This window comes from Neofelis nebulosa, chromosome 4 (genome assembly GCF_028018385.1).
Source record: "Neofelis nebulosa isolate mNeoNeb1 chromosome 4, mNeoNeb1.pri, whole genome shotgun sequence".
Taxonomy (NCBI): domain Eukaryota; kingdom Metazoa; phylum Chordata; class Mammalia; order Carnivora; family Felidae; genus Neofelis; species Neofelis nebulosa.
In genome coordinates this window covers 26219225-26233151 of record NC_080785.1, presented here as the reverse complement: position 1 = coordinate 26233151, position 13927 = coordinate 26219225, and the positions used below count along the sequence as shown (strand labels likewise).

The window sequence follows — 13927 nt, the reverse complement described above, 5'->3', positions numbered from 1 at the left end:
TCTTTTATCTTTGCTGAAAAGTGCTTTCCAAATAAACAAGCATTTCTCAAATCACATTAGTAACTTCTACTTAGCCCTGTTTGATTTTCGGTCCATTCAATGGAATAAACTTAGCTTCCCTATAGCACAGTTCTATTTTTCAAGCATATTATAAAAACGTGTATCTGCAAAATCAAAAGACAGTGAGTATCATTAATATAATTAATTAATTAGTAATATTTACATTTTTATTAAAACAAAGGTAACCTTTCCCATTTCTGTTGTAGTTTTTGTAGGCTGTAAGCAGCCATGTTTCTTTAAATGAGTACCCCAAATTGAAAATAATCACATAAGACCTCTGATTAGTGAGGTTTACACTGTAGAATCACTTCTATATAGATGAATGATTGAGGCCTTACACCTTTTTACAGTACATTTATCTTTTTCTTTCTCTTTCTTTCTTTCTTTCTTTTTTCTTTCTTTCTTTCTTTCTTTCTTTCTTTCAGCTTTATGCCCAGCGTAGAGCCCAACATGGGGCTTGAAATCAGGACCCTGAGGTCAAGACCTGAGCTGAGATCAAGAGTCAGTTGCTTGAGCAAGTAAGCCACCCAGGTGCTCCTACAGTACTTTTTTTCATCTAAAAAACAATAAGTAAATAAACAGGAAAATACATATAACATTACATTCACACTCTGAAGTATTCAATTAGAAAGTAATAGATCTGGAAGAAATTTTAGTGAAAAGCTATATTTAATTCATAATTTTATAAACATGGAAACTAAGGCCCCAAACATTAAGTCATAAAGCACAAATCTGTCTCAGGATTAGTAAGAGTCCAGGTTAAAAACCAGTCTCCTAAACTCTGGTGATACATCCTTCATCATCACAGGGCATAGCAGGGTCTGTTCTTCAAGTGCATTTGTGCCTCGGACAACATGAAATCACACCCGTATGGAATATTTTATAGCTACCATTTATAAAAATCAACTGGATCTTTGATTAACTAATATTAAGGATAGGGTAATTCGTTGCACAAATTTAAAAAACTTAATTCACAGATACCAAAGCTCAAAGTATATTTGTAGCAGGAGATTTCCATTGTAATCTGTCCCTTTGGGTTTCCTCTAAACATTCTCACAAGAGTTTACATCAGTAGTCTTGAAGATCATAAAATAGCTTAATCTAGAAGTCATGTATGATATTTGGAATCTAAAAACATGGCATGAATGCAGAGAAATGCATATACCAATTGACCTGATAGCTACAAAGCAGTCAAATGAGAACTAATACAGCAAAGCCTACCAGAGTGTTAAAACAACTTGAGAAATAGAGAGCAGGGGCAACTTTGAAATTCTTGGAAACTCTAAGAGTTTCATTTTAGTGCCACAGACAGCAACACAACACAACAGACAGGGATGGAAAGTAGAAGCAGAAGAAAGCATACAGGTCTGTTTTTACACACTACTATGTTAACAGGAGCTAGACCTATGTGGCATTGTTTTTAAATGAGAACTTCTTCTTCTTAGGTACGTTTACTGCAATTGTGGTAGGTTTACCACGTCTAAGACATCACTATCCCAGGTATAAGGATAAGGTGTAATGTTCCCTTTCTTATTTTCAAGAAATATTCTATATTAAAGGGTTAACTATAAGTCTAAAACTGTCATATAAAAATGAATTTCATTCAGTTCCGAGATAAGATATCACTCTTCCTTGTTTCTCTCTACATAAAATAACAAATATTCACAGCAGATTTATTCATAATTATTTTGCAGGTATCCTTCAAAGGGTGAATGGTTAAACAAACTTGGTATATCCATACCATGGAATAATACTGAACAACAAAAAGGGACACACAACTTGGATAAATTTTGAGGGAATTATGTTGAATGAAAAAAGCTGAAACTCAAAGAATTACATACAGGATAATTCCATTTATTTGCAATGACAAATTTGTAGAAATAGAGAACATTTGAGTTGTTGCCAGGTACTGGGGGGAGGTGTATGGGAGGGAAATGGATCTGGCAATAAAAGGGCAACATGGGGATCCTTGTGGTGATGAAAATGTCCTGTATCTTGACTATAGTGGCAGAAGCAAGGACCAAGACAGGTAACAAAATTGCACACAACTACCCCCTCACACACTAGATGAGTAAAAATAAAACTGAGGAGATTTGAACAAAATTGCTGGACCATATAAATGTCCATGTCCTGGTTGTAATATTACACTATAGTCTTCAAGATGTTATTGTTGGGGAGAAATAGGCAAAGGGGACATGAGATCTTTCCTTATTATTTGTTACAACTGCATGTGAATCTGCAATCATCTTAAAATAAGTTTAATTAAGAATGATTTTAGGGGCACCTGGGTGGCTCCGTTGGTTAAATGCCTGACTTCAGCTCACGTCATGATCTCACGGTTCGTGGGTTCAAGCCCCACATAGGGCTCTGTTCTGACAGCTCAGAGCCTGGAGCCTGCTTTGGATTCAGTGTCTCCCTCTCTCTCTGCCCCCCCCCCCCCATGCTCTGTCTCTGTCTCAAATATAAATAAAACATTAAAAATTTTTTTTTTAATTTAAAAAATGATTTTAGAACAAACAAAAGCAATCAAAGAATAGTAAAATTTGGTACTTTTATGTGTCTTTGTTGTATCCCTCTGTCATTTATTTATGGATTGATGTCTCAATCTCCGAGTTGATATAGAACTGTACATTTCTAGAACTTCATTTGGTGATAATGATCAATAACCTCAGTAAAATGGTATAGGGACTTTGGGGAAGATCCAGGTTCTGTCTCTATTTTCCTTCCTTAAATAGTGGAAATTTTGAGGAAAGCTGCCATGCTAAACTTTTGATTCAGTCAACAGACACACTAACTTTATTCTTTTTAGTTTCATGCCCTTACCAGCTACTGACCTCTATCTATACCTGGGGGCAACATATTTTATTCATATATAATATTTTTCAGTTCTTACTTGTAATTCTCTTGCACGTTGTAGATTTTAAATAACACTGATGTGTCCATCGAGCTTTTTAAAAGTACCCTAGCATACAGGGTTCACATATATTTTAGCAAATTTACCATAAGAGAATGACTTTTTTTTTTACCAGTTATTCCTCTATTCTATATTATCATTTTATGTTTATAACCTTATTTTAACCTTTCCTATTCTACTCATCATGTTAAAATTGTACTTACTTTATTCCTCTCAAGGCTAGAATAGGGATTAAAATGCCATTTATTATAATTTTTATTACTTTATTATCCCCATAAAAGTCTAGAATCACCATCCTCCTTTGCCCATCTTTAGTGTTGGTATAAAGAAGCATTTTGTACTTTATGTTATGTCCTTCTTTGACTTGCATCATATTTTTTCGATTTTCCTTTTCTAATTTGATCTCTATCATTTTGTGTAGTTTTCATTTCCTTTTCTGTGTCATTGTCACAATTATTTATAAAAATAGCTATTTAAGCGCTTATGACTTCTTCTATTTTTCATCAATAATGATAGACCTTTTAATGCTCTACTTATATTTCCCTGATAAACTACTAGATTCCCTGGATACTATTAGGTTACTCCAGGGATCTGCCTCCAACAAGGTTGAGATAACTGATTCCAGCATCTCAAATCTTAATCTGATTAAACCATATTTTATATGGCATATATTTGTGTATTCTTAAAAAATCACAGCAATGGCACATTGGAGACACTTTATTTGGGAAACCATATTTTTATATGGCATAATTTTGTTCTTAAAATATCAGCATGACTATTTATTACTCTACTGAGCAGCCTAGGTGAATCTATTGGTTGTAATTACTGACGAGGAAATCAAACTTGAATACTAACTAAAATTTATTAACTCTCTTTATTCTTCCTTCATAATTTCCTGGTTTGTTTGTCTATTCTACTATGTAATGTATCTTATTACATCCTTTTAAATGTCTTATGGAACAAGGCTCAAACCATGTACGTGGACAGATAAGGCAGAGATAATCTGTCAGACAGGCAGCAATGGATATTGTCCCTTCAAGGTAAGTATTGAAGCCACTAAGCAACACTGAGGTCCTACAGGCTATAGGAAGTTCTGCAAATGGCACGGCAGGAATAAAAGCCAGTGGTAATAGTAACAGTAAGTCCTTCAGAATTTTATGTGGGCCCCCTATTCACACTCCTCTTGCTCTTGTGCGTGACTTTGGATTTTCCCTTCTTTATGGGGCTCGATTAGATGTACCCTGAACTAGATTCTCCATTCTGGCTTTTGTATCTGATTTCACTCCTGATTACTATTACGGCTCTGAACTCTACCCTTACCCCATGTGCTCTAGGTTATACGTTATCTCCAGATTAGTACTTTATGGTTAGCTCACCTTTATGGTCTTGTAAAAATAACACTACTTTTATTTTTGAGTTCCTTAATTTATTTCATGAATATTGGGTGAGACCCACATTGTGGTAATTTTTAAACATTCAAAGACAAGTACAACATGCTCTTTGCCCTAAATTATCAGTGCTTCTCTGAGGACAAGTGGTAGGGGCCTTCTGAAGTCAGGTTTCTCTCATCAGGCCATCCAAGTACTAGGGTCTTCCCAACTTGTCTCCATGGGGATATCGCAAACCAGTTGGATCAAAGCAGTTCCCAATTTCCCAGTCTCCAGACCAAGACAGAATGTTTCTCAGTGAACACTAACCCTACTTTACCAGTAAGACTGTGTGCTCAAGATAGACAAGAATAAAGGAAAATGGATGGATGCATTGTGGACTCATGAATGAGACATTTCCTTGGATTCTGCTCCTACTTAGTGCTACCAGTTTAGGGGTGACCCTATGAACTGAATCTTACATACCTCTATATCATTACAGCACCTAGCACAGCAGTGGCACGTTGGAGGCACTTTATTCTGGTATGGATGGATGAATGAATGGATGGAGATGGACGGATGCTTTTTCCATGGACTGTACACTCTCGCAACCATTTCTGGCCACCAAAGTAACTGAAGATCAGTTTGAATCTCATGTATCAAGAAACTTTATCCTCCTCATAGTTGGAAGTAATCATTATACCTTCTGAATTCATAGTTTGTTCTTTAATCTGTTCCTAGTTATGCTTTTATTGTAGTTACTCAAGCATATAGTTGCCTTTAATGAATTGCGAATCTTTTAATATCTGGAAGTTTATTTTATTGAACCTTGTACTCCTCAACAGCTTAGCATCCTGCCTGGCAGGGAGCAGCCACTGAATAAATAAACTGTGTACAAGTCTACTTCCTAATCAATAATCTCGGATCATTGTCCCATATTCAGTCAGTATTTAGAAAATATCAGCATATTATTCATGACATTTAACAAATACTTACTGAGCACCTACCCTGGGCTAGCAAGAACATAGTTAAAATTTAATTACCTTGGCATTTGCTCAACATGTCAAAAACATGAATTTACCAAATGCTTGTTTTCTCATAAACAGAGATATAACTACTGACCCCAAAATGACTTTTTTAAAAAAGAATATATTTGAATCTAATAAACAAAAATATAGTTTTGACCACTAGTCATCTTGTTGTACAGAATGGGAGCAGAATAGTTTTTCCGAATGGAGTATAAATACAGGAACTACAGTGGCATTTAAAGTTCTGTCAGAATGTAGTGAAAGGTCTCAGAGAATTGACTCTACATTCATGGTTTGTGGGAAAGGGAGAGCTGGCCTCACAGGGTGAGCTTTCTTTCATAAGCACTGACAGTGATATGAAAGAGCATTTCTAAATGTAGGCAACTTTGCAAATGGAGAAATCGAGGCAAAGAGAAAATGCATGGCTTCTCAGAGCCCAAGCAAATAAAGGGTCAAGTCTCCCCTCAAACACTGTTCCAACTCCATTCAATCCATCTTTACTTCAAGACTATTTCAATATCCTTCACTATAGAAAAGCTGTTCCTCTATTTAATGAATCTAATGGTTTTGGTTAAAAACTTGTAATGTTTATCCAAAACAGCATACCTACAAGGCAAATGAGGACACTGAGGAATTCTTTCTATCTGTATTCCAAGAAAGTGGAGGAAACTCCAGTACAGCATGTAACTGACTAACCATCTACGGGCAAATAGATATACATATAATTAAATATTATATTAAAATATATTTAAATTAAAATATTATATTATAAATGATATATAGTACATGTCCATAGGAAAGACAGATTTAATTGGGCTAAACACCAAAAATTTTGCTCAAGTTTCTGGTTGTCCCCAAAGCATACAGCCCATTTTTTTAAATACTAAAGTCAACATTTTGGATTTATTGTACAGGCACAGAAAAGTTATCATGGTGTATGTACTTCTTTTTAAGTTAATCCCTACTCAAAACATCAAAATAAAGTCAAAAGAGACTTTGCATGTATGGAATTTTAGATTGAAACTATAGGTCCTCAGTAGTAGACTAGTTATTGTGGCAAAACAAAACAAATTATGATTACCATATTCACTTAACATTGACTTTGTGGCAAGCAGTGTTCTACGATCTTTGTGTATGTGATTAATCCTTTGATTATCTCAAGAACTCTGTGAAGTAGTTATGATTGTTTCCATGCAGATGAAGAATCTGAGACTAAAAGAGCTAAAATAACATGTGCAGGGCTCTAAGACTCATGAATGGAAGGTTGGAATTCAAACCTTTTTCTGACTTTGAAGTCTCGTTCTTCACCACTATATTCCAATGCATTCAATCTTCATAATGCCTATTTATTATCCCCACTTAACAGATGAGATAACCGAGGTTCAGGATTCAGTGCCTTGTGAAGAGTTACTTTCTTTTATGGAGTGACCCACTCAAAATTAAATCAGTGTCAATGAAGCCATTCTTCAAATCACCCTTCCCAATTGACACTGTGTCACTAATAATTGTGGTTGAGACACTCTTATAGAGTTGCTATCCTTTACTACTATTATTTATCTCCAAATTATTTAACTGAATAAAAACAGAAGAAAACAGAACAATAAAACAAGCAAAACCATCTGCCTCATTCCCACCATAATCAAAAAATAAACAATAAAAAAATAAATAAAAACCAGTAAGCTCTGGTTGGAAGTATAAAAAAGTGAGCCCTGAGTTAGAGTTATTTTAGGTACATCCATTAACCTCCATATACCTTCTCCCCATGGACTTACAGCAGCATATGGCTGTTCTCCCCGCAGTTCAGGCTCTGCTGTTTACTCGGAACCTCGAGGTTACAATATGTTTTGTAATCACTAATAAGGACCACCTGCCTCTTGAGACATTCAGTCTAACAAAATGGAGAGACCTAATTGTTCAAATTCGTTCTCAGACAACACGCCCTTCACGCACGGACTGAGGCAACTGAATAGAAAGCCTAAATCAAGCTAAACAATTGTACTAGCTGATTGTAGTTGCTACATTAAGAACATATGTTAGTTCCATCATAAAGAAAAAGAAGCAATAATATTTGGAGCAATAAAGACAATGCTTTTGAGGAAATAAAACACCTCATAATTTTCCAGGAAAAAGAAAAAAAAATAACCTACTTGTTTAAAAATTCTTTCACTCCACTAAGGTACATTCAGGGCAAATCTGTCACATTCATACATGCTTCATCGTACACAGGCTGTGTACAAAATCATCCCGTGGTTGGATTCAGCCAGAAAAACTGGCTCTTTGGAGCAGAATTCCATCCAATAACTGACTGATAAATGCTTACCGCTCAGAGTGTAAAATCTACTGTAAATCTGGTTTAACAGATTAAGGAGAGATGGGAGGACACAGGGGAGAGTATCCTCCCCTGGCCCTCAACACAACCGTCATCAGCAGCCAGGCCGGATTAGGAAAGTCTCTCTGGGCTGCTGCTTGGAGACACTGCACACACCTTCATCCATGCACCTGCCTCACTACGCTGGCATTGTTGGTTTGAGTGCTGGTCTATCCTTCCAGGCTATGAGCACCCTGAGAACTACATATTCACTCTAGTCCCAAAACTTAGCCCAGTGTATGTGCACAGAATGAATTTATCAAGTCCATTCAAAAAACAATTGCTTAGCTGACATTACCTGGCCATATGCTACCATATAGAAAGTTTGTATTTATCTCACTTAAAGGTTACTTTTTAAGTGTAGATAGATTTTCTAAAGTATTAAGGCCAATAATAAAGATAAGAAGAAACACTGGGCTATGGAGACAAATGGTCAGCATTTTGATGAAGAGATTCTCTCATAACTTTCTAAAGCAAATTCAAGTGCCTCTGTAATGAGCAGTGTTTTACTCACATCGATTACCTTATCTCCCACTGGCCATGTAGAATCATGAGACACTGGATTAAGCATAGGTAATGTTTATGGATTGCATGTGTGCCAAGTCCTGGACTAAATGCTTCATTATATTATTTCATTAAATTCTTATTACAGCCATACAAAACAGGGGCTACTAATGTGTTCATTTTACAGATGATAAAACTGAAGCAAAGCATTTGTTTGATGCCTTGACTAATGTCCAAGCAGGACTTTAATAAACTGGTCACTTTCCAAGCACCCCCTACTCGGCCTTCAAACAGGTCACTGATCCAAGGGGAAACAATTTGTCCTGCTATACTCCAGAAGTCAACCCTGACTTACAACCCCTCCCCACAGTCTAATTTACTTACTTTTCTTCTCAGAGATACATTCTCTCTGTTTCAGTAAAGCTGGTACTCCTATCTAGTTATAAATGGTCATAATCATGCATAAGAAATAACTCTTACAAATTGTTTTGATATATTTTATGAATAGTTACACAATAATAAACACAAAACTCTCATGCACTGTTAAATGTACATTAAAGAACAGCTTGAGATTCAATATGAAGTTTTATAACAAATATATCATGCACATATATAGAGAGATGTGTGTGTATATATACTTTTTGTGTAAATGTTTTAGGTATCTTAGTATAGTGGACATATTTTTCAACCATTGAACTTTGCTATGTACAACCTTAGTCATAAGAATGTAATAGGCAGTTTAACATTAATAAATATCAGATAAAAAGTAGCTAACCTATTTTAACCCATATCAAATTTTCTTTGTCATGTTTAATTATTTTGTTTCACATAGGTTTACTTTCAAAAGACCTTTTGACAAAAATCTATTGATTTTCAGATTGGCATTAATGACTTGTAGACTTATAAAAACTATGCTTCAATATATGTTAATTTGGGTTACGGAACAGTAGATAAGGTTTCTTCAGGCTGCTGCATGTAGTTAACTGCAGATACGTGGTCTTACAAAGCACAACAATAGTTAGAAATATAAGCTGTCTTTGTGCATTATTGATAGCTGAACCATGATAATTATCAGGAAGTCATTTCAGAGACAGTAGATCATAAATATCCTAGTTTTATTATTTCTCATCATCTGCTTCCTTTTTGAAAACTTTGGTGACTGATGCTGCATAAGCATGCCACTTAAGGAGCTCTCTTTGGAGATACAGAAGTAAAAAGCTGTATTAAAAATTACCAACTCGATGTCTTTTGAGTGGGTTCAAACACAAGAAAACACATGTGAACATGTTACACACATATAGACAAGAATGATCTCCACCCTCGTGTACATCATAAGCTTTTACCTTCTAGCTAGGATAAGGGATAGCTAGGAAATGCACTTAATTGTTCATTTAGGAAATAAACTCAATTCTCACAGTGTTATGATGGCTTTGAGGATCAAGAAGAGATACTTTCATTATGGGAAAGAATGAAATACATATTAGAACAATAAGACAGTACATGAATATGTTTCTAGTTTATTTGAGGCATTTACAAAGCCCCTGTCTACAGAGGAAACACTAAGTCCCTGTAAATAGTCCTATATTACAGTTGTCAAAGACATGCTAAATGAATGAATGCCAATCCTTAGCTGAGACTATAGGGCACGTTTCTCATTTCTCTATACTGGAAGAAGCCAATGCACTGCTATCACATCATGGCTGTTAAAATGTGAAATAATTCTTTACCTGGTGGTAAACAGATGCTATTCCAATCACCCCAACACCCTCCCCATGCAGCCACTAACAGTCCTGCTCCCTTTCTGGGCCCCCCTTATCTCTCAGGTTCAGGATTGGCTTCCTGCTCCAGAGCCCCTTATAATTGGCGGGTGCTGGCACCACATAGCTTTCTTCAATGTCCCCGCAGACCCTTCCCCTAGGAAAGCCCCTCTGAAGGGCTGCCACCAGCCAGGCAAAACTGATGAAGCTCCTGCACCCCACAGCCATCCTGCACGCCGCCCCCACCAGATCCCCACCAGACCCAGCAGGAGGAGACAGAGCCCCCAGTGTTGGTGACACCCGGGCAGGCAAATGCCCAGCCACCTTGGGCACCACCCCCAGGCCCTGGGACCCTGCTTAAGCTGAGTTCTTCAAGTTTTCCTCACATGGCCACTTCTAGGAAATGCCAAATCTGTGGGCATTGGGCCTTGATAGCACGCCAGGTAGGTAGGGACAGCAGGCAGCCCAAAAGGCTGTTAAAGGATCTGACCATCACCTGTAGGTACATTAACTTTCTCTGATGTTGTTATTCAAAGAGGTAATGTAAATATAGGTCATGATTCACTTCCATCAATCAGACATGATCATAAGGTCTCAATATCTGATGTGGCAAAGGTAAAATATACTTATTTTTAAGCCTAAACTTATTCATGGCACACTGTCATTCCTCCCCACCACAACACACACACACACACACACACACACACACACACACACAGAGTGTACCAACACGTAAACAAGTGAGTCTTTCAAAAAAGGACAAAATTTCCCTAATACAGTCACTTAAAAGGAAATGAGATCTTTCATTAAATTCCTATAGATACTAGATTTCTCTACAGACGTTTAAGATTTTCCATAACATTTCCAAGTTGAAAGAAGGATAAAATCACACATTTTCTGAAAACTTAATTATAAGAATCAATTCTAACAAAATTTGTATTATAAACTTAAAAATAAAGCCTGCCTATCTGAGAATTATATCCATTAATGCAAATTTATATTGATACTTACTTTTAGATGAAGCTGATTGGTCCAGTGCCCAATGATTTTGTATTCTGCACTTTTGTTGGTTATTTGATACTGGAAGATATCATAACGTCCAGGAGCATCTCCATTTTCATTAAAAGTGACAGGTGTCCCAGCACTACCTATAAATGTTTAGAAAACAATGTTAATAAAGTTTTAGTAAGATAGCCCACTGAGCTTATTTTTCTCTAAGAAAGAATGGTAGATAAAAATATATTGTGTGTAGTAAGAGATACGAAGATTGTAATCCATACAAGGTCATTCCTGATAGCATAATATCTTCTACACAAAAAGAAGCCCAGACGTACATACAGGGAGAAGACATGCTTTATTATGCACATTAGAAAGTAAATGGTGAGTATCCAAGTTAGGCAATGTACATAACAGTTAAATAAATAGAAGTTGATAGGCTGAATATTCCATCCTCGCTGCAGAGAATGACAGTCAATAGAGAAGAGTGTAAATGTCCTGAAGCATAACACCTACTATATAACATGAACTACAAACAGCAACTCAAACTCTGGCAGGAAAACGTCCTAGCCAAATTCCCTGGAGTTTTGCTTCAGTCTGGCCTGAACTCTTCTCGGAAGCAGTTCCCCATTCAATTTCTCTTCTAAGCTTCTGCTTCTGCTATCTCTACCCGAGTATATCAGTGTGGGCCATCGTTGGGAACCTCTCAATGGGCAAGACAGTGATGGCTGGCAAGTCCTGGATCGTAAAAGTTCCCCCAATTCACTGGGGCAGGGTAGCAGGACTTAAGAGATCAAGTATATTCTAAACTCTCGTTTCTCTAAGTAGCTTTCAACTTTTCTCTTAATAGCTTCTGCTCACTTTTCCTTTTCCACTTATTAAGTGTTACATAATCACAGTTTTTTTTTAACGTTTATTTATTTTTAAGACAGAGAGAGACACAGCATGAACGGGGGAGGGGCAGAGAGAGAGGGAAACACAGAATCGGAAGCAGGCTCCAGGCTCCGAGCCATCAGCCCAGAGCCCGACGTGGGGTTCGAACCCGCGGACCGCGAGATCGTGACCTGAGCCGAAGTCGGATGCTTAACCGACTGAGCCACCCAGGTGCCCCATAATCACAGGTTTTAAGAGGAGAAAGGTGGGGCGCCTGGGCAGGTGGGTCAGTTAAGCAACCGACTCTTGGTTTCAGCTCCAGTCATGATCTCATGGTTCGTGAGATTGAGCCACACCTGGGTCTCTGCCCTGGCAGCACAGAGCCTGCTTGGAATTCTCTCTCTCCTCCTCTTTCTCCTCCTCCCCCGCTCATGCTCTCTCTAGCTCTCTCTCTCTCTCTCTCTCTCTCTCAAAATAAATAAATATTTAAAAAAAACAGTAGAAAGGGATTGCTACTGCCATGTCTTATTCTGCGTAGCCTCACAATCTGAATAGAACTTCCTGTTCTGTAACAGCTTTTAGTTTCGCCCATTTCCCTGCTTTATCTTGTTGGATTACTCGTTGCTATCTCAACAAATTCACCTAACACCAATCCTTTTTCTTTGTGACTGTCTTCTCTCCCTGATTTGCTTGTCATAGCATATTGGATTTAATTTCTATGCTGTGCTACAAAGTGTCTCCTTCTCGCTATCTCTTTTCCTATTCTCTCCCAAAATATACACTACGAATAATTACATATATCAACTCTCTATGCTCCATTTTATAATGAGTTCTTTACCTGCAGAATTTTTAACAAATGCCAGTAATCACAAAATTCTAAAACATTTAACTTATCAAACAACATCGATGACTTAAGACAATAAGTTGCAAATAAATACAACCACAGTCACACAGCAGCCATTAGGGTACTTTCCAAGTGTTTAATGGAGAGATGCCCAATTTCCTGTTATCTGGAATGTTTATAAAATTGGACACAGCATGAAATCTCTGATAGGATCACAGATACCTAGCATCTGCAAAACTGCTAAGGCCACAAGAGATGGTATAGCATGGAGGAGAGAGCACTAGTCTGAGAGTCAAGAGCTACATGACCATGCGAACTCCACCTCCCCATTTATTTCCAAGACTTTGTATCTCTCTTTCTATTCAGTGTCACGTGGGGACTTAACAATGAACATGAGCATGTGTTGAAGTCCTAGAAGAGCTGTATGCATTTAAATTATTATTATTAATTCATATGGGAAATGGCTTTATATATAAATCAAGAAAGAAATGACGAATTGGAATAAAATAGGAGCTGTCCAATCAACTGGTACTATCTTAGCTACTCCTTAGACACTCAAGCAGAAACCCATTTGCCATGCCTCACCAAAACAGAACTCCCAGTGACCTCAGATCACCAAAACAGAACTCCTAGTGACCTTGAGCAGGTTAACCCTTAAATCCTAGTGTCCTCACCTGAAAAATGGAGGTGATAGTGACACTTTTCTCATAGAGGTGTTGTAAGAATTAAATGAACAAATACCTGTCAAGTGCACAGAACAATGCATGGGGTAATGAGGTACTATTATTACGATTACTATTCACCCCGTCAGTATTTCCAGTATGCACCAATGCAGAGGAATAGATAGGATGCTGAAAATTCTTTAAGTGATATCTAGACAGAGGATAATGGAAATTCAAATGGGAAAGAGATTCCTGGATGGAAAAATACATATCTGTATGGATTTCACACTAACGTCATCAACAATTCCTGACATCTACATACCACGTCAAAAAGTTATCATGCCGTATTCTTCATGAATAAAGGACTATTTGACTTCTCTAACTAAAATCCCCAATGTTACACCCCTTACTGAATGACCTCTAATCTTCTACAACAGCAGTCTCAATCTTTTTAACCATGATGATACCAAAGGTAGAAGGAAGCCACTCATGTAACACGTTCTCATGAATGTACTCTGAGTTGCATATAATTCCTGGTACGTCAGCTGTTTCTA

At 37.2% G+C, this 13927-nt stretch overlaps 1 protein-coding gene across 5 annotated transcripts in view; it reads right to left on the bottom strand.

The window, feature by feature from the left end:
• Positions 1-13927, bottom strand: part of GRM8 (glutamate metabotropic receptor 8) — a 778872-nt gene that overhangs the window by 126316 nt on the left and 638629 nt on the right. For all 5 annotated transcript variants that reach the window (XM_058724417.1, XM_058724415.1, XM_058724414.1 and 2 more), the window contains exon 8: positions 11010-11146. In XM_058724417.1, coding sequence (XP_058580400.1) covers positions 11010-11146 — 137 coding nt within the window. The remainder of the gene's footprint in view (positions 1-11009; positions 11147-13927) is intronic.